Here is a 21,633-nt window from a genome sequence, read left to right as displayed (position 1 = left end):
AAACTGAATAAATAATAATATGAACTACTATGCAGGTGTTGTTGCATTATTACGATATAGCTAGTATGTAATGGAAAGTTCTATACAATATACATGTACACTGTCCTGATTTATGCTCCTAGCTTGTTTATGAAAGTGTATCTCAATTCACAGAGAGTATTTCATATTTCAAAAATCTGACATCCTACTCAACATAATAGATAAGGATTTCAGTCATACTTAGTCATGATTTTCTTCAATACTTTAATTTTTATCCTCTCTCAAATGCAGAATTAAACATTTTATGCCAGCTCACCAACCAACTAGGAGAGCAAGTAGTTGGCTAATTTTTGCTCATTCTATTAGAACGCCATCTGTAACACTGTTGTTTTTTTTAAAGGTTGGATTCACTGTGTTCCCAAATTCTCCAGTCAAAAATGGCAATTTGCTACAACACAATACAAATCTGAAGTTTCATGAACAAGTATGTTTAGCCATGCCCAGATATTCAATTACCCTGGACTTCTGTGTTTTAAAACTGCTTCGTCCTCATTTGATAGCACTGTGCTACCAAACAGGGCTGCAAAATCCTGAAATAAAGCATGGCACAAGGGCAGAAACTCAGTTTTTTAAAACAAAGTTTATAGTTTGCAGAGAAACCCTGCAGAGAGGCTTGAAATGTGGACAATGTTTTGTGAAATCTCAAAATTTAATTTTTCTTATGCATGATTTGTTGCAGTATAAACAAGTCTGTCTACACTCAATACAAAACAGAATTCTAACATGGCACAGGTTGTGATGTTTGTTTAGTCCTATTTCCATGTTCTTGCACATAATCAAAAGCATCTTGAAGGATGCCACCTTAACATCCAATTAGAAGTCTTTTATTAATATCTATTAAGCTTTGTAACTTCCCAAAAGATTAACAGCAACAAGTACAGAGCTATGCAGATTTTTCACACTTCCAATAAATCATATACAATTTAAATTTTTATTTCATAATTAGTTTAATTTGTTTCAAGCAAAATCCCATTTCATACTCAGAAGATTTCAGCCAAGTTACAAATGCGAAAGTGTGGCAAATGTGAAATGGAATTCTAGAGTTCCAGTGGAAGCAGATATTTCATCCCACAGAAAATAATTTTCTTCTATAGTTTCATTCTTGACTATATACAACTATCCTAAGAACTACTAGTACTGCGATTCAAACCACAGTTATAATATATATTTTAGAGCAAAGGAACAACTTCTAAAATTCAGCAAGGCCATTCATTAGTTACATTATAATTGCATTATTTTAATTTAAGGATGTCACTAGTAGAAAGCAATTGTCTGGTGAATACTATAAAATTTCTACTATTATGTAGTACAAGAAAGTGTGGATTCAAATTGGATAAAAAACTATAGCAGATCCTAAACAGGAACTCAAGCATAATGTTTCACTGAAAGAAGCATGTAAATCTCACTCAATAGCAACAGTGCTTGGGATAATTCACTGTCTAATCACATGCCAACTGTCATCAAGATGAGTGAATGATTGTGTCAAACATGAAGTCACAAAATTCAAGTGTTCATCTATTGTGCCTAATACAGTATGTTATTTTGAAGTAACATCACTGGAACAGAGCCCAGAGGCAAACATATTAAAAGACAATTGAAACCTATATCTATATCTGTCACTGGAAACCTCAAGCACATGTAACACTCAACTTATTTACTTTGGATACAGTCCACATATAAAATGACAGTGCTTACAGTGAAGTAGTAATTTGTCATGTAAACAACATTTAGAAATGTCTTTTGATGGAAAAATTCAAAGCAGCTGAGTATGGCAATGTAGCCACACAATAAAACCTAGCTCACAAGCTCAGGTTGTACATTTATTCTTTGAAGGATCTCTTCAGGCATACAGAACACAGGATTTACAGGTTTAATTTGTTCTTCTCCCAATAATGATAGTCCAGCAATTCCAAACAAGGTATGAAATGGATCCACCTAGAAAATATCAAGATATAAATTAAAACAACAGCTGATATCCAAACTAACCTTCCACCAATGTGCCAGATGTGCCATTGTACAAGGACAGAAGTGTGAGTTTTGACAATCTCCCCTTCTGCTGCTGCCTGTGTCTCCCAAAACTATCTTCCTCAGCGTATATCAGAGATATAGTTTCTGAAGGCATAGACAGCTTCAGAGGGAAGGGGAGATTTTAGAGTTACCCTTTCTGTGCCTTGCACAATGTAAAATCTTAGTGTATCTGTAGAGTGTTAGTCTAGATGTCAGCTAACATTAGCAGTAGGTTCTTAGATGAGATTATGCATCCTAAAGTGTTAGTAAAAAATGCATTAAATAGATTTCTGAGAATCCATTTTAAGGCAAGTTTTGCAACTGAGCTTTTACAGTTACAAGTACTCCCAAATTTCAGAAATTAAAGCATCCAAACTTGCAGAAAAATACAGCTTTGCTGCTTCACCTAGTTTACAAATTATTATATAAAATATTTTCCAGTGTGTTGGCAGCCAAGGACGACACTTGGAACAAGGCCTCTCTGCAGCAAGATATTATGTCCAGAATCCAGAGAAGACTGAATACACAAGGAGAGCAATATTAATTTTCCCTTCCAATGACAGCTCCTTGACTCTCATGGTATGGTGTGCCACTCCAAAGCAACGACAACTAATATTTATATACTGCTCTTCAACAAAAGTTCCCAAAGCGGTTTACATAGATATAAATAAAATGGCTCCCTGTCCCCAAAGGGCTCACAATCTAAATCTAACCTTACCTGCAGGTAAAGTAAGAATGTAGACTTTAAGGGTCTAAAGGGGCCACTAGAAGGGGAATAATAAGCCCCATATGCATATGACAGACACACAGCACTGGATTCCAGCCTAGTGTTCCAGATTTCAAAGATATTTATTGTCTTATCTGTATTCCATACATTCTCCTCGGAACATACAGGCTTCCCAAGCAGTCACTCATTCAGGCCCAGATGTGCTTGAATTCAGAGATAGAATTATATCAGATACTGTCCAGGTTATCCTTTATAGTGAAAGCAATATGATCTGGGGGGAAACTATCATTTGTGTATACAGGACCACACTGTTTGTCACAGAGTTCAAATCCTTTTAAAAACCCACAAATTCTCTATATCCATTTAGAAATGTCAAAACACATGCACAGGATAACTTGCCATATCTCCTGGCCTGTCAGCAAATCCTCCAGTCTCCTCATCCTGGCAAGCTAAGATAAAGCTGCGTAATTTCTCTCTGTCAATCCAATGCAACCTGCCAATTATCTTCAGGGATGCCAACACCCACCACGAATAGCAGACATCTGGTAGCTATAAAATAGAATGGCAGAGTATGTTAGAATGAATGCAACAGCTAGAACAAAAAAAGAAATATCTGATCTAATTGAAGAACACATTCATACTTCTAGAAATAAGTCAGACTTTAAAAATCAATATCTAGGAGAAAGGCGATTCTCTCCCACCTAGCAGAATTGTAAGCAAAAAACTGTTTTCTACAGCAGTGTTTTCTACTGAACTCAGTTTGTTAACTCAGAAACATTAGGGACCAAGTTATCCTCTTACTGGATTTGCTGTTGCTTCTCTACATACCATTACAATAAACAGTACTGAGAGACATCTTTTATATAACAGACAGTACACTATACTTATGATCTCCATTGTTAAGTGACTAATACAGTGAACTGAACACAAACTAAAATAAAATCCTAATCTCATTATAGCCTTAAAATGAGCTGTGAAGTACTCAGATTACCATCCTATTTTCCAGGTACTCAACTAGTTTAAGAAGCTGTTCTTTAAGAAGTTGCTCTTCGCTGACCCCACTTTATAAGATCTCTCTTCCTAACGGGAAAAATATTTCAAACGCAGACAAGAATGTCTTACTAATTCTGCAGATTCAGTCCAGCATCCTCTGGACCACAATCCAACCACGACCACCAAATCACTATTAGGACCAATTTTCATCCTTATATAACATATCTCTATTTGCAATCCCAGGCAGACAGCAATAAAACGGAGTTTTATTGAGCACCTGGTAGGTTGCATTCACAACTTGTTTATAAGTGGCATTCAAGGATTTCCTTCCTCTGGTAGAAGGGAACCTTTGAGTACCAACCAATGTTTTAATGTGCATGTTGCTTTCAATGCATCTAAAACACTTTTAAATCCCTAACTTAAGGATTAGCAATGTTCAAAATTTGATGCAGGCAAAGAAACCTCTGAATAATTTTCCTACGTAGGAAATGTCCACAAGGGAAAAACATTTTCCCCTTATGTGTTATCCTTATTCATATCACAACACACTTGGGTCTGTAGATCTGAAGGCTTTTAATTTTAATGCTATGCCAGCATTATTAATGTGTTTGAAACAGCTTGCTTATGAACTGAACATGAACTGTTTTTCAAAATGATTTGTTGGTAGCAACACAAGTCTAACCTATCTTTATGGATTACAGTGCCCAATTTATTTTTTCAATTGTGTATTTTAAGAATGTTGTGAAACAGAACATCTAAGCTGGCTTTAGATACTATAAATAAAGCACATATATCATCTAATATTTATCACCACTACTTTTTGGAAAAGTTATTTCTGGAAAGGCAAAAGTACCACTACAGCTCTGACAAAGAAATACAAATCCAGCAAAGAAATATTTTAATACACAAAATAAAACAGAATACCTTTTCTGGTCTTCCATTCAGGCCACCAGATGGCAACTGACGTTCACAAAGCCACCAGCCTAGCAGGTCAGCGTTTATTTGGTGCAACTGACCAGTTATAGCCAGAAATCCTGTGCAACAATAGATCTAAAATTACAGATATAAAGTTCAAGTCTATTTTAAAATATAGCTACAAGTACAACAAAGGAAGATTACAATGCAAGATCCAGCCATTCAGTTAATAAATGTGTTAACCAACATCCCATATACTTTCATCAATAAGATTGGATGAAACGCAAACTCAGTTTTTAGAAGTACGGAGCTGAACAGTTGGCAAGCTAATTGATAACATCCAGAACTGTAGAATAGTGAAATAGGGATGTGCATGGAACCGGGCGGGGGAGGCTCGAGGGCGGTGCTGCTGCTTTAAGGGTGAGGGAGGCTGAACGTTCCCCTCCCGCCGCAGGAGCATCAGATACTTCCGGTTAGTTCCGGTAAAGGGGGGAAACGTTGCGGCAGGGAGGTACACTGCCGCCCCAATGGACGTTCTAAAAATAGAGTCCCGGTGGGGGGAGAGCGGCAGGAAGGATAGGTGCACCCTCTCCACCCTTAAAGCAGAACCACCACCACCCCCCGCCTCCAAACTTGCAGGACCACCCGCCATTCAAACCGGTTCGGAGGCCCATAAAAGGCCTCCGAACCAGTTCCATGCACATCCCTACAGTGCAACACTGCTGGGGAAAGGTGCTTGTGTGAGCAGAAGGAACTTTCATCAGCAGTGCAGTGCTGCAGGTCTGGATGGTACCCAATTTATTTTATCCATAATGGCACACAGGACCAGGCTTATTACAAGTGCAGAACCCACAAGGACACCAGATCAAATGCAGCTCCTATGGGTTGAGTTGTGACAGCACTTGTTTTGCCCACAGAAGAAATCGGTTTCTGCCGGCAACACAGGGATTCATTTAAATAGGAATATGCATGACTAGACAATCTTACTTCAGTCACTGAAGTGAAGTTTCATGTATGAAATACAGTGGCACCCAGATTAACAGCAAAAGAAGAGATGGCAAACTCAAAAAAGGCGCAATTTTTATTATACCCAAACACATGCACTCACACACCTGAGGTGTGTATAATTACATGTATAATTCTCTGCATATTATACAGGACGTAGGGGTACAGTCATTGTATTTTAGTATTCAAATGTCTGTATTTGTAGCTGTTTTACCTAGACTTTTTAATCTTTAATATATGAATTATAGGAAAACAAGTCTCCAGCAACTATGCGGCCACATTCATTCCCCTGCAAACATTTTTTTTTAAAAAAGAGTATGAGAAAATTGCATAACTTCAGCCTTCAAGCTGTTGTTGAACTACAACTGCCACTACCCCTAGTAGTCACTGTGGCTGGGGATAATGGGAGCTGTAATCCAACCAGAGTTTTCAGCCCTGCTGTAAGGCTTTACTTTCTGAGCTTCTGGCTCACAGCTGTAGCAAAAGATAGGATATACTTAACACTTAGTTTCAACTTGTGAGAATACATGTTATTGGCAGGGGGAATATCTGCCGAGTGACTAGCTTTACTTTTATTTTATTTATCTTTATTATAGAATTTATTTTTAATAGATTTGTACTATTATTTCGTGTTCAGTTTTAGCACATTACATCATTCCTTCTGGGCTGTTTATGCTACAAGTTCATGATTATTTAAGAGACTAATTTATTATTGTTCCATTAAGTTAGTGAGTGTTCTATGAGACACATACACACTCACATATATTAAAAAAAAATTATTCCACACTTGTTTGGAGTTCCTCTTTTTATTTCAAAATTCCACACATTGGCAAACGTTTATCTATTATAACTTCAAAGTTATAACAGATAGGGTGCGACACTCTTGGCACTTGCACACAATCAGAAGGGGGTGATCTGGGCTAGGAAGAGTCCTTACCCCATACAGGAGAGATGAGCAGAGCCTCCATTGGGCTCCACAATCTTTGCTCCCAGACAAGTGCCACAGTTACTTGGATCAGGGAAGTCCTAGAATGGGACCATATAGTGTGCTGTACACATTCAGAGTTAGCAGCCCCTTGAGCTGCAGCACTCTCTCACAAACATGGCAGCCGACTGGACACATGATCGACAAACATAGGGACCAGGACCCCTGCTCTTCATTAACCTGGGTTAAGAGCAAAGGTTAGAAGAAGGGTTACACCCCGATTTGGACTACCAGGGCTTAGGGCATGTGCCCTGGTTCACACATGCATGCCTGGGTTAGAGGCAGATAACCCAGGTTTAGCTGCTCGTGTGAAGAGGCTTTCTGTTCTTCAAATACATAGTCTGAATTGTTACATTTACTTTTATTCTAAATGGCAGCCATAAGAATTATCATTGTACTTATTAAGCTGCCTCAATGGGACACAACTTTTGCAAGTTAACCGAACCCTTCAGTCCTTCAACCATATTGCTAATAAAGATGTTTAGTGGAATGTCCGATCTTATTTTTGCCACTTCCATCCGACTTTGAAAGTACACCATTAGTTAGCGACAACCCCGCCCCCTTTTTTTCCAGGCATGCTTGGGGAAAGCAATCACATGCTTGTTATATGGAATGCAGGATAACTTATTAAACTTTAAAATATGCCCAGTATTTATGGAAGTGACAGAAATGCTTCCCATGTTTGTTTTGTTTTTCAACATAAATAGGCTAACATGTTATTGTAACAGGCATCAAGAATCTTACGAGGCTTGATTCTTTAACTACTTACCTGTCCTGCATGAGATTCAGATCCTGGTCTACAACCAAATCCTCCATCAAAGTTCATACAGGACAAAACAAATTCTACTGCTTTGTCTATATCAACTGCATCCAGCTTCCCCTGTAAGGTAGTAAATACGAGTTTGTCCTACTTAGACACCAAGGATTGTTTAGCAAGTGTTCAGACCAACCCTGAAAGTTGTTTCATAGGAAGAAAACAAGTATCAGTTATGACTCCTTACCCATTATGGAGGCAACACTCTATACTGGGTGATAATGATGCTTCCTCCCAACACATCAGAAAGGGGCACACGACTGAAGGGTTCCAAAAATCAAATAATGCATTTCCATTTCTCTATGGTCACTAAAGCTACCTCTCCCATGCCTCATAAAGGACAGCCCCAGAACCCTGAAACTGAAAATATAGTGCTAAGTATACTTAGATGCAGTGGACCAGAATCCCTTGTATACTAGAATGTTGGAAGAAGTAAGAATGTGACCCATCCTAATTTGTTTTTTACTTACCACCACATTTTAAATCTTACTTTTCCATGTGAAAGGTTAAGGCAGCTCATTCGCTTGTCTATCCAACAAAAAGGTACTGACTTAACATCTAGGAGGGTACACTTCAAGTAATTATTTAGATAACTTGCTTTTACTAATTTAGGAAATAGTATATAATACCTGTGGGGGTTTTTTTTAAAATGTAATGGATAGCTTTGCTCATTACCTGTTTCAAGCTGCCCTGCATCTCGTTGCACTGCTTACACTTGACATATTTTCTTTTTTACCCAGAGAAGGCGTTTCTTCAGAATATTCTCAGATAGGGAGTCTCCTATACCCAAAGGCTATGACATTTTTTCTGTGGCAAAGTGTGGGGCAATACAGGAAGCTGTGTATTGAATAACACCTCTTATATTTAGCAGGAGGAGAGCAACTGGCCCTATCCAACCCCAGCACAGCATCCCTCTAGTGGCTTTTGCTGGTACCCTGTTTCCCCAAAAGTAAGACCTACCCCGAAAGTAAGACCTAGCAGTAATTTCTGATGTACCACTAATTGCCCTAGTGCATTTTTGGGGGCTAAAATTAATATAAGACACTGTCTTATTTTCGGGGAAACACGGTATGTCTTAGGTTTCTTTTTAGAATGTGAGCCCTTTGGAGACGAGGGGCCATCTTATTTGTGCATTATTTATTTTTCTATGTAAACAGCTATGAGAACTTTGGTTGAAGAGCAGTATATAAATATTTGTAGTACCAGTACCTTCCCTTTTTGCCCTCCCACCAATGTTTTTCTGCTTCACTTATTTTCCTGTATTGCGCCTCTGTCAACTCCTCTACCTTGGCCCAGCCCAAATACAAAACAAACAACCTACTATCCAGTCTATGTCATTTTACAAGAAAACACAGGCTCAGAAATTAGGGGTGCACAATTTGTTTCACTGAATAGATTCCCACTGAATCAGACGTGATTTGCAAATTTGGCCCAAAATTTAATTGCCCTCAAAACAGAGGGCCCGGTTTGGGGTAGAGAGTATCATTCGATTCAATTCAGCAATCTGAACACCATTTGAGGCGCCTTTTGCTGGAAATACAGAACTCAAAAGGGTGCTTTTTTCTAGGAAGAGCTAGTCTACCAATTGAGATCGGTGGGTAGACCAGCCCTCTGCTCCAGACTTAGCACATCAGCCCGCCTTGGAGGAAAAGTCTACCCATGCCTGCCCATCCCAACTGGTAGACCAGCTCTCCCTGGAAAAAAAGCACAATTTTGAGGCTCATTTCCCCAGAAAAACGGGCCTCATAATGGCAGGCAAATCACCTGAATCAAATCGGGGCTGATTTGTCATGGCAGCCAGTCAAGCCAGTTGCTTTCAAAGAATCAGTTTCAGGGGTCTGAGATTCGATCTCAAATTGAATTGAAGATTTTGATTCATGCACACCCCTATCAAGAATGGAAAGTTCAGAACATTCCAAAAGCAAGAGCTGGTAGCTGCTGGGAAGACTAGAGGCATTTTCATGAAATCAATGTCCATGTTTAATTGATATGATAACTCAATGTGCATGATCCAGAGCCATTAATTCTTTTTTAGAAAACTGTAAATGTTGGTGTAGCATCATTGTGATGCAATTTAATTTTAACTGTGCTAGTTTCTATAATGAGAATGGGAAATTTGGTATTTTATTTTATTAAAAAAAATCAGTGTTTTTTATCCACCTGGTAAAACTGGTGTGCTCTCCAGCACTGCTTTGCAACCCCAGAATTCTCTTTGCCAATGATATTCTGCAATTTCCTATCTGTAAATGAACTAAATAAAGGTTAGCCGAGAATCTTCCTTGCTTACAGCAGTCTATGCATATATTTCAATACTAGATACACACTGAGCAAAGGACTTACCAGAAGAGCTAGTGTTGCTACTGCACAAAAAGAAAACCTTGTATCAATCTCTCCTGCATGAAGAAATATAAAAAGTAGTAAATGTGCACCCTGATAAACTATTCAGAAAACAGTTCAACACATTGAAACAAGTATAAAGAGGAAAATACAAATTTTCAAGAACATGCCCTCATTTCTATTTGCTCATGCTTTCAAAAAATTATTTTCAATAAATGTTGTTACATGTAGTTTACCCACAGAAGATTTTATAATACTACTGTTACCTCCATGAATAGCTCTTAAGATGTACTTTTGCAGGTTAAAAGAATCATTCATCTATATCCTGACTTTGTTTACCCACATGTAAAATGCGTGTTAGTAGCACCGTCCACATTTAACTCTATATATTCTGTCACACATGTTCATTATAAACCATATAACCAAATGAGTTGATTCTATTTAAATATGTGCAAGCATTAAAGAAAGAAGATCAACATTATTCTCAGGATGTTTGCTTTTTATACAAAAATAGTAGCACCATTCATAATTCATCTAGTAATGTCAAAAAATATCATAAACTCTCAAAGTCCTGAATATGAGTGCTCAAATAATCTTGTGAAAGTGAAAACAAGCTTATTTTCAGATCTCAGAGTAATTCTAGAGCTAAAGTGATGAGAGACATCAAATTTAGAGTCAGATGCGAGAAAGACTCATCACAGATCTGAGAAGTTACTGAATCAATATAAAGGAATATTGTCTCAACTCTCACAAATTCTGTACTATGCAGAGTTGTATTGAATATTGTTCAAAAGGTGGGAGGAGGAAGGATGGGTTGTTGTTGTTTGTAGTTCTCAGAACAAAAAAGGTTAATTCTATATTTTAAAAAACTTACCCCATCTGTCTCCAGCAAATGATCCATCTTCTTTCTGTAGACTTTTTACATAATCAACAATTTTATTTACATCAATGACGTGTAGACTATCATACAATGTTAGAATCTGCAAAACAAACCACTCTGATTTAGAAATCTAAATTAATGAAAAGCTAATGAAAAGCTTTCCTAAAGCCTACCTAGAAAATTTCAAATGGTTTTAACTGACACTGGAAGACCTTGCTGTATGCATACCTATATACCTTGCTGTATGCATACCTATGGGTCACAGCAACAGTTTACATTATTAGTTTCACTTATAAAGCTAACAATTCTGCATAACAAAACACACAAGTATGAGGTTCTTAGAAATTATCAGGTGTACAGTAAAAATGAGTTTTGGAACAGGAGTACAGAATTAAGAGTTTAGAAGTGCTAACCAGAGTTGGCAACAACTGGTTAACAATGAATCAGAGTAAAGGCAGAAAGAGTGCACAAGTTCTCCCTGTGCTTCTTTACTATTGTTTAGTATGTCATCCAACAATCAGTTTCTTTCCAATCCCTAAACTACAGTTAATCATTTTATTTACACTGAACTTAGAGATTCAGGAATAGTCTATTCTCCAACACAATGAAATACAAGATAGTCACAGAAATGTTCTCAGGTCTCAGAGTAATTCTAGAGCTAAATGTTAAAATCAGCTTTAGATTCAGATAAAAATACCAAACCTCATCATTGACCTGAGGAATTACTGTTGCTATGAATTACAGTGCACTTCCTTTTACAAAACAAAAGGTGCATAACCTTATACAGCCTCTAGTCTGCCTTCCTTTTTCCAAGCACACATACTTGGAAGAAACAAGATGAATCAAATGCTTTAGGATTTTTAGAAAAGCATAACTGAGACAGCACTACTTTTTGGCCCACTACAGATAAAACCTCACTTAAGGTGATCACTCCACAATATAACATCGACCCAAGATTAAACCATGGCTTCATGTCAGGACTCAGTCTCAGAAGATGTGTTCCTGCTTCTCCTTTGTGCATGAGCATCAAAAGAATTCCACTTCCTACTGTGTTTAGAAACAAATCAGGGTTCTTCATGAGGTCCGAATGAACTGATCTTAACATACTTTAAGCAGGTCTTAAAATAAAAACAATGATCTGAATCCATAGTTTGAATTCAGCTTCAGACTAGAGTTTATTTTAAGTCCACTATGGGCTGAGACTGCCCTAATTTTCATTTAATCATCACTCATTGTAGTCTGACAGAGTCTAGTAACTGAGACAAATCCCTTTCCTTTAAATGAGGCTTTCCTAGTCTAATTGTCTACAAGAGAAAACTGGGGAGCTAGCAAGGAGTATAAATTTAGAGATAACTTGCAAGACAACTTGCAAGTCTATGAAGCAGAAGGAACTCCATTGCCAAAGAATCAAGATAACAGGAAGCAGCCAGGTGAGTTAAGCACTGGTGTGAGTTTAGCAAGAGGGCAGGGAGGCCAGGACACTAACTCCCACTCCTTAAAAAACCTCCCTTAAACGTAAATTTGAAACGTAGATTTGATCATGGATGAAGGGGCCAACCTGATGTGTATTACTGAGACTTGGTTGGGGGAGGCTAGTGGTCCAGTTTGGTCCCAGCTTCTCCCTCCAGGATATTCTGTAGAGGAGCAGGTGAGGGGAGCAGGTGAGGGGACATGGGCAGGGAGGTGGAGTGGCTGTGGTCTATAAGGTTAACATCTCCCTTACCAGGGTCCCTGTCAGGGTATCGGACCATATTGAATGTGTGTACTTGAGTTTGGGGACCAGGGATAGATTGGGACTTCTGCTGGTGTACCGTTCGCCCCACTGCTCAACAGAATCCCTTACTGAGCTCACGGACTTGGTCGCGGAACTTGCGTTGGAGTCTCCCAGACTTTTGGTGCTGGGGGACTTCAATGTTCATTTTGGGACCAATTTATCCGGGGCAGCTCAGGAATTCACAGCGGCCATGACAACTATGGGCCTATCCCAAGCGGTCTCTGGATCGACGCGTATTGCAGGTCACATGCTTGATTTGTTTTTTTATTCTGATCAGGGTGGTGTTCCGTGGGTGGGGACTCCTACGATCTCCCCGTTGTCATGGACGGACTTACAACCGCTTTCCACTTTCGCAGGGGCGAGGGGCCTATTAGAATGGTCCGCCCAAAGAGGTTACTGGATCTGGGAGGATTCCAAGAAGCCTTGGAGGGATTCAATGTTGGCTCTGCTGGTGATCCTGTTGATGCCCTGGTTGAGAATTGGAACAACTTGCTTACCAGGGCAGTATACACAATTGCTCCTAAGCGTCCCCTCTGACCTGCTTCAAAATTGGCCCCTTGGTATACAGAAGATCTACGGGGGCTGAAGCAGCAAGGTAGGCGACTGGAGTGCAAGTGGAGAAAAACTCAACTCAAAACCAACAGATTATGACATGGAGCACATTTAAATATCTATGCTCAGGTGATACGTGCGGCAAAGAGATGGTTCTTTTCTGCCCGTATTGCCTCTGCGAGTTCACACCCGGCGGAGTTGTTCAGGGTTGTGAGGGGATTAGTATCTGCCCCCTCTCCCTTGAACCAGAATTTGGAAGCATCAGTTACCCACTGTGATGTGTTTAAAGAATTTTACGCAGACAAAATCTCTCGGATTCGGGCCGACTTGGATGAAGACTCCACAATTAATTTGATGTCTGAACTGGAGGTGTCCGACAACTCCTCTTATACGATTCGACTGGATAGATTTCAGTTTGTGACTCCTGATGATGTGGACAAGCTGCTTGGAGAGGTGAGGCCTACCACTTGTCCTCTTGACCCTTGTCCAACATGGCTTGTTCGATCTAGCAGGGAGGCTGTTGTAGGCGGCCTGGTAGAAATCATAAATGCTTCTCTGAGGGAGGGCAGGATCTCTCCTTGTCTTAAGGAGGCAAATATTAGACCTCTTCTAAAGAAGCCTGCGTTAGATCCCTCAGAGTTGAGCAATTATAGGCCAGTTTCAAATCTCCCATGGCTGGGCAAGGTAATTGAGAGGGTGATGGCCTCTCAGCTCCAGGCGGTCTTGGAGGAAACTGATTATCGAGAGCCATTTCAAACTAGTTTGCGGGCGGGATATGGGGTGGAGACTGCCTTGGTCAGCCTGATGGATGATCTCCAATTGGCAGTTGACAGAGGAAGTATGACTCTGTTGGTCCTCTTGGAAGCTTTCGATACTATTGACCATAGTATCCTTCTGGAACGTCTGAGGGTGTTGGGGGTGGGAGGCACTGTTTTACAGTGGTTCCGCTCCTACCTCTCGGACAGAATTCAGATGGTGTCGATTGGAGATTGTTGCTCTTCAAAATCTGAGCTTAAGTATGGTGTCCCTCAAGGCTCCATACTCTCTCCAATGCTTTTTAACATCTACATGAAACCGCTAGGAGAGATGATCAGGGGATTTGGAGCTGGGTGTTACCAGTATGCTGATGACACCCAGATCTACTTCTCCATGTCAACTTCTTCAGGAGCTGGCATATCCTCCCTAAATGCCTGCCTGGAAGCAGTAATGGGCTGCATGAGGGAGAATAAACTGAAGCTAAATCCAGATAATACAGAGGTACTTATTGTGCAGGGTCGGAACTCTAGAGACTATTTTGCTCTGCCTGTTCTAGACAGGGTCACACTTCCCCAAAAGGAACAGGTTCGCAGTCTGGGATTACTTCTGGATCAACGTCTCTCCTTGGTTTCTCAGGTTGAGGCAGTGGCCAGGGGTGCTTTCTATCAGATCCGGCTGATACGCCAGCTGTGCCCGTTTCTCGAGATCAATGACCTCAAAACAGTGGTACATCTGCTGGTAACCTCCAGTCTTTACTTCTGTAATGTGCTCTACATGGGGCTGCCTTTGTACGTAGTCTGGAAACTTCAGTTGATTCAGAACGCGGCAGCCAGATTGGTCTCTGGGTCAACTCGGAGAGACCACATTACTCCTTTGTTGATGGAGTTACACTGGCTTCCAATAGGTTTCTGGGCAAAATACAAAGTGCTAGTTATAACTTATAAAGCCCTAAACGGCTTAGGCCCTGGGTATTTAAGAGAGCATCTTCTTCGCTATGAGCCCCACCGCCCAGTGAGGTCACTTGAGGAGGTCCGTCTCCAGTTGCCACCAACTTGTTTGGTGGCTACACAGAGATGGGCCTTCTTGGCTGCTGCCCCGAGATTGTGGAATGTGCTCCCTGCTAAGATACGATCCTCCCCATCTCTGGCAATTAAAAAAAAACCACCTGAAAACACATCTCTTCAACCAGGCTTTCTCAGCTTTTTAAAACTTGTTTTTAAATTGTTCTGATTATTTAATTGTTGTTTTATGATGTTTTTAATTGTTATTGTTTTTATGCTTTATAATTTTTATTTTACTTATTAACTGATTTTAATGGTGTTTTAAAGTAAACCCCCCTGAGCCTTTTGGAAGGGCGGTATAAAAGTTTTAATAATAAATAATTTTAAGATCCATAGACAGCGTAACACAATCCGAAATCAACTGTCAATAACAAAAGCCAGCAGAGCTACGGGGATGGGGGAATATGACACAACTGAGTTGTGGAGAGTTATTCTCCCTCTTTCACAACAACAGAACCAGGATTATTTATTTATTTTATTGTTAAATTTTTATACTGCCTTTCATTAAAATAATCTCAAGGCAGTTATCCAATTAAACCAACTGTAGGCAATTGATGACAGACTAAAGCGAGTACTTTTTCCACACAGCACATAATTTATCAATGGAATTTACTGCCAAAAAATGTTGCAATGGCCACTAGGTTAGCTGGCTTAAAAAAAAAAAGATTAGAGGAATTTATGGAGGACAAATCTATTAATAGCTAATAGTAATAATGGCTATATGCTACTTGCAGCTTCAGAAGCAGACTGCCTCTGAAGATCAGCTGTAGGGGAGAACAACAGGATAAAGGAACACCTTCATCTCCTGCTTGTGAACTTTCCAGATTACTATTTGGCTATTGTGAGAAACAGGATCCTAAACTAGAAGGCCTTTAGTTGAATTTAAGCAGGGCTCTTCTTAAGTTCTTATGAAAGCAGAGAACCTACCAACCCCTTGCTTGAAGTCAGTAGCAGATCAACAATGTAATTACAAGACTGATTTTTTCATCAGCATTTTTTGGTCTTCTTCCTTAGATAATAGCAGATGAGCATAACTGGAGACATGTGCTAAGTAGCTATTCCAAGATAAAGATGTGTTAGGGATTACTTGTTATTTAATACTCCTTCAATGTCATATAAACAATACTATAGCTTCAAAAATCCACTAAACAAATACTATCACTCGTGTTTACCTGCACAGCACTAAGTGTATATAAAAGGTGAGGATCATGACCTATGCTGGCACTTATTCCACCGCACTCATGTTGACACGATTTAATAAATGCGAGAATTTCTTCCTTGCTCATCCGATGCAGCTGTCCCATAAGATCCATTACTGTCAGTCCCCAATAGACACCACTCATTCTTAAATATTCTGACATACAGTACTCCTGGGGGGAGAAATGTAGTATTTTGGTTTACAGTAATAAAATAATGCACAAAAACCACTGAAAATCATCCTATTTCTTTTTGTTAAAAATAAAAAATTCCAACTACCTTATATTGATTTTTTTTTTTATTATAAAGGGTCCTGCCAAGTAGCTTTAAACCTTAGATTGTCCCATGACTTATATTCACATTAGCCTCAATTTAGCAACAAAGGGCTTTGTTGCAGGAAAATGGTTGTACTTCTGTTCATTGCTTATACAGTATTTATAAACATTTTAAAGTTATGGGAGATGCAAATCTGGAAACAAAAGATATTGCTCATATACTATACAAAGATCTAAACTTTTACTTTCTTTAAAACAAGGTGCCTACAGAATGAGGCAAAATGCTTCCTAAATGCTAGTAATGCCTACTACAGAAAGTACTATGAATGCTCCTGTGTTATAGCAGTACATAAAAGACTGATCAGGTGAACTGCAATAAGATTAACATGTTTTTTCTACTCAAATTATTAGAGTGGACTGATAAAGTTAGTTAAAGTTTGGTCCATATCACAAATTGTTTAGTCAGGCTTTTAGTTTATAGTTTTATAGCTTCAGTTTTAGAGTTTTTATTGTATTTTAAATTTTTAAAACTATATTAATGATTTAATGGTTTTATATTGTGACCCGCCCAGTGAGTTTTTTATATGGGGCACTATATAAATAAAAACTAACTAACTAAATAATGTGATCTTGGCTCTCAATTCTAGTCAGATCCTCTCACATCAAGTGGGAGGAACTTGAACTTACTTTCCAAGGAGCAAGTAATTCTGCTCATTTATTTACTAATTTTCAATTCAGCATTTTAATCCCTCATATCTGTTATGTGCAGGCAGGAAAACAGTACTGCGTAAGCAACAAGACCAACTGTTCTCTTCTATGGTAGACCACAAGGTACATAAATAGAATGCAACCATCTGCAAAACACCAGAGAAGTCCTAAAAGACTTTTGAACAGCACAGCAAAAATGTAATTTTTTTAAAAAAGTAAACCGTATGGTTGGATTTTATGGGTTAAGATACGTATAGGTAACATAAGCATGTTTAGGGTTGAAATTATGAAGGAATACCAGAGACTAATCAGTTGTCACATCCTTACAGCAGTCAAGAATGTAGTTTTCTACAGACAAATGTATCGATTCAGGATCTATTGTGGCCAAACAGCCTCTAGTATGCAAATATGTTTATTATTTTATTTTTGGCCCACAAGGCTCTTCCCATATACTTCAACTAAAGGGCACCCATGCCAGAAGATGCGAATGGAAAACCTATATATGCAGTTGCTATGATTCCACACAAGTGAATGCAGGGCTAAAGAAGGAGGCAAGTTCTGCAATCTAGCCAAACAGAACAGTCCTGGGATTGTACCAGAGGTCTGTACAGCATTTTTTTTTTCTAAGCATGTAACTTAACCCTTAGAACTTAGAAGGAACTTCTATAAGTTAACAGTAGTACTTTAGTCCAACATAAAAATATTTTATATATGGAACTACAAACAAAAGCTCGGAAAATTTCAGCAGACAATATTGCAAATGGTATCCAGTTTGTTTGTTTTTTTTAAAGATGCAAAATGTGTTTCTCAGGTCTCAGTGTAATTCTAGAGCTAAAGGACTAAATCTTCAGCTTGAACTCAGATAATACATGCCATGTTTTACATCACTGACCTAGAGAAACCATATGCAGTTTATACTAACTCTCTCTCTTATGCACTAACTATAAATAGGAGGAATATTTAAAGTTCTACTAAATTTATATGACTTAGTGATACTTACATAATCATCTTTCTTTGTTCCATAAGCAGCTATGTAGTCAGCATGTTTCTCTAACAACACCAGAGCTGGTGCATCATTTTTAATGATGACATCCTTTTGTGGTGTTCCCTTAAAAAAAAAAAGTTAAAGTTGAATAAAGTGATTTTCAATCACTATTCCAAATTCAATTTCTTCATGATACAAAAATACACACATACACGCGCACACACCCGAGTTAGATTTACAAAATCACGTTTTCTTCTTCAGCTACATATACTGGTAACTACAAGCATGTAACCTACTCAATGTAAGCTATGTCAGCTAAGAACTATAGTCCTGTTCAGACGTTATGTTGTACAACTGTATACATCTTTACCCTTGTACGTTTTTTTGTGAATGACTGTACCTGCTTTCGTTCTGGAAATGAACCTGGGTACAGTCCCCTCAAATGCATGGTACAGACAGGAAGTGTACTGCTGAACCTGTTTTCTGCATAAAATGTGAACAAATGTACCTGTAGACTCTTATTCAAATATTGAATAGTCTACAATCTTACTTTGTTCAATAAGGCTTCCATCTGTGCTTAAGAAGCACAAAACTGTGCATAGGATTGCAGTCTTAGAGACAAACTACACATTCTGTTATATTAAACATAGTGTGGTACTGCAGTCTTTAAAAAGACAAACACATACTTAAATAGCAGCTTCAGGGCAGATCAGGATAGGGCACATTTAACCCTTTCCTGCTGCTGCTCCCAACAAGAATCATGCACCTGAAGCTACTACCCCCAAAAGAAGCTTCTATAGGCCCAAATACAAGTTTACCTCTTGGAACTAATAGCAGTTTTGGGGGCATGATTTGCTTTGGCACTGCAGCAGAAAAGGGTCAAATATCCCCTCTTCATAGTCCCAATCCTCATCTTGCCCTACTCCAAAGGTTACCCCAAACTTTGAATTTAACATAACATATAGTTTGGCTTGTGTGTTTCATTAACAAGCAATTCTAGATAAATCTAGCTGTAAGAATTAAATACCAGCAATAAGTTGACCTTTAAAAAGGAGAGCACTCTCATGAGAGAAAACAATTTCTCAAAATTTAGTGTGTGTTCAGTTAACTAGAGAAAAATACCTAGGAAAAAAAATGTTCTGAAAAGCATATCATGCTTTTTCCTGTGCCTTCCACTTGCCATTTCCCCCAATTGTTAAAAGTTCAAATCCTACTACAGGCCAACTACAATGAATTTCACCCTAAACTGTACTAGTTGGCAGTCTAACTCAATGTTTCTTTGTATTAAACAAAAAATGTGTTGTATGCAACACGACATTTGAAAATAACCATTTTATTGGCAAAATTTAAACTAGAGCACATCACCTTGTTTGAAAGCCTGATCCTACCCCAAAGCCAATCTTTTGTAACCTAGTTTAACAGGATGCAGAATTTTTATTTGTTCTAATATGTGATATATAGCATTGGATTGTGCATATTTTACCATGCAATCATTCTTGTCCATGAGTTCTTCCCTATGAAATGTCAAACAGAGTTATTTTTATTTATAAAGTGCCCAAAACTAATGCAGGCTATACAAAGAGTTAAGAGGCAGTCTTGCCTGGAACCCGACAACCTAGCTAAATACAGGTCAGACTTAGGGAGCAAAAGAAAAGAAGATAAGAGAGAAAGGGGAATCAGTCAAGAAAAGCTGGAATAAAGAGGTGCATCTTCAGGAGCTGCTTGAATAAGATGGGAGAGAAAAGATGAACCTCAGGTGCCAGGGCATTCCAGTGGCAAGGAATATTAGCTTTTGGATCCCCAAAGTACACCACTTGATTATCCTTTAAGCACAGGAATCAAACACAGAGCACTCCATTGATCGACCCCCAAGTACTTCATTCGTTCAAGAACAAAAGGAAGAGCCACGAGGCTCTTTGGCTACTGGGTAATTGTGGGAGAAATGAGACAGCAGTACATACACCCTTGACTAGGAGAATTGGGCGACACTGGTACAGTACTTGAAAGAGAAGCCGTTATGAGTACTAATGCAAACCAAACCAAAAATCCACCAACTTGAAATTTAAGTACTGCTTTTTAATATTTTGGTGTGTTTGGGATTAGACAACCGACACATGGATACGGCTTAGTAAATAGTAGTGAGCCTTGGACCAGGGAAGCTCAGATTCAAGGCCTTCCATAGGCAGACTCACTGAAAGTAACCGGCTTAGAACTTGCTGTGGCCGACTCCCAAGCGACGAGATCATATAATTTAAAAGAAAAAATGATCCATATACGCAAGAGGGTCGGGCTCGGTGCCAAGGGACAATACCAAGCGGGGATCCCTGCTAACAAGACACTCACAGCGCGGGAGCACGTGGTGTCCCCCCCCCGGGGGCAAGCGCGGGGTGGTGCTGCACGTACTTATTTCGTTCTGAGCGCGCAGAAACACCTACGTGAGTGGCAGTCCAAATGACCAATCAGCGTCTCATCTTTTCGTTGACCAGCTCCTTTATAGTTTTCCATTCTTCGGTCGTCGCTGATTTTGCTCTTTACCCCCAACCCGTTCTCAGAAAGCCCAACCGACCGTGTAGACAAGAGAGCTTCATTCTCCCCCTCATCCGCCGCGAGTCAAAAAAAAAAAAAAAAGAGGCGGGGCAACAAATAGGCGCGCGAAAAACTACCCAGGCGCAGGAGAGAAGCAAGTCGCTACTCACCATGTTGGCTTGGCACATCCGCTGCACCTCTCTCATTGCCTACTGCGCACGCGCACACCACTGAGCGGAAGCCTGGAGAGTCATTTCCGCTTCTTCCTTTCGCCGCTTCTGAGGACCCCACAGCAGCTGTCTACGGAATGCCTGTATTTGACCGGAACCGTCACATAACTGGCATATAGTTTGTAAGCTTACTTGAGAGAAAGCTTACAAGTGAATGAAGCGGGAATTACTTTTGAGCCAACATATAGCAGCCGCAGCGGCTGCTATAGACTAAATGATTTCAAGAAATTGTCCCTTCTATGCAGGGCCTCTAAACCCTTTTGCTCCTACGGAACTCAGATCCTCAGTGGCTAGCCCCTCTCCATTTGTGTCTTTTCCTAAGGCTTTAATAAAAGAGAAAATTTAAAAACCCAGGCTAGCTATTTTCAAAAACTTTATTCTGGTTTACCAGAATACAAAATCAAAGCAACGATTTCCCAAAGCGCCCCAGTTATTAATCCTTACACTTGTACCCTGCCTGAGGAGCTCCTCCTCTTCTGGCCTACACAAGCTCCAGGAAGCTAAACAGATTTTATTTCTGGACCTCAGAGATGGTGGCGGGTGGGGTAAATCCAAACGTCTTTTTAAGAACCCTTTCCAAAAAGCTTTGAACATATGAAAGCCGTCCCCACTAGCAGTCAATGAGATCTTGTTACCATAGAAAGAAATGCTCTACAATTAATTTGTCATATAGTATTCGCGACGCTGATTGTTAATGAAGTGATCTCTCGATCGCACTAATGTGGGGCGGGGGCGGACTGACGAGGGTGGTGACGACAAGCAGAAACCAATAAATCCGTTTTTTAAAATATGATTTCCCCCTCTTATCTTTGTTTTCCTTGAACAGCATAGATTCTAACCACCTTCATTATTCTCTCTCAAAGCCTA

The 21,633-nt window shown here is 39.4% G+C and overlaps 1 protein-coding gene and 3 non-coding genes across 7 annotated transcripts; all 4 read right to left on the bottom strand.

Moving 5' to 3' along the window:
* Positions 1–841: 841 nt before the first annotated feature.
* Positions 842–21,623, bottom strand: RABGGTB (Rab geranylgeranyltransferase subunit beta). 4 transcript variants are annotated; one of them, XM_053248258.1, is made up of 9 exons: positions 20,707–21,623; positions 18,026–18,133; positions 16,018–16,215; positions 10,697–10,802; positions 9,826–9,878; positions 7,441–7,551; positions 4,691–4,816; positions 3,173–3,322; positions 842–1,974 (listed from the first exon to the last, which is right to left on the bottom strand). In XM_053248258.1, the coding sequence occupies exons 1-9, from the start codon at positions 20,740–20,742 to the stop codon at positions 1,834–1,836; spliced, it is 1,029 nt and encodes a 342-aa protein (XP_053104233.1). In that variant the 5' UTR covers positions 20,743–21,623; the 3' UTR covers positions 842–1,833. The 4 variants fall into 4 exon arrangements, with proteins under 4 accessions (XP_053104233.1, XP_053104235.1, XP_053104234.1 ...); XM_053248260.1 differs by lacking the exon at positions 20,707–21,623 and adding an exon at positions 20,414–20,667; XM_053248259.1 differs by lacking the exon at positions 20,707–21,623 and adding an exon at positions 20,446–20,667.
* LOC128325469 (small nucleolar RNA SNORD45) lies at positions 10,445–10,526 on the bottom strand. Its single transcript, XR_008307466.1, has one exon. It is a non-coding gene; the product is annotated as a small nucleolar RNA SNORD45 (small nucleolar RNA).
* Positions 11,338–11,417, bottom strand: LOC128325468 (small nucleolar RNA SNORD45). The gene has a single exon (XR_008307465.1). It is a non-coding gene; the product is annotated as a small nucleolar RNA SNORD45 (small nucleolar RNA).
* Positions 17,834–17,918, bottom strand: LOC128325467 (small nucleolar RNA SNORD45). Its single transcript, XR_008307464.1, has one exon. It is a non-coding gene; the product is annotated as a small nucleolar RNA SNORD45 (small nucleolar RNA).
* Positions 21,624–21,633: the final 10 nt, after the last annotated feature.

The sequence above is a fragment of the Hemicordylus capensis genome, chromosome 4, assembly GCF_027244095.1.
Source record: "Hemicordylus capensis ecotype Gifberg chromosome 4, rHemCap1.1.pri, whole genome shotgun sequence".
Lineage (NCBI taxonomy): Eukaryota > Metazoa > Chordata > Lepidosauria > Squamata > Cordylidae > Hemicordylus > Hemicordylus capensis.
This window is presented reverse-complemented; position numbering and strand designations above follow the sequence as displayed.

Coding starts and splice junctions, on each gene's coding strand:
- RABGGTB (XM_053248257.1), bottom strand. CDS start 20,256: ATGATCTCGTCGCTTGGGAGTCGGCCACAGCAAGTTCTAAGCCGGTTA. Junction 16,216..18,025: donor GAACAAAGAAAGATGATTAT/GTAAGTATCACT, acceptor TTCTCCCCCCAG/GAGTACTGTATGTCAGAATA. Junction 1,975..3,172: donor CTGACAGGCCAGGAGATATG/GCAAGTTATCCT, acceptor GATATTTTCTAG/GTGGATCCATTTCATACCTT.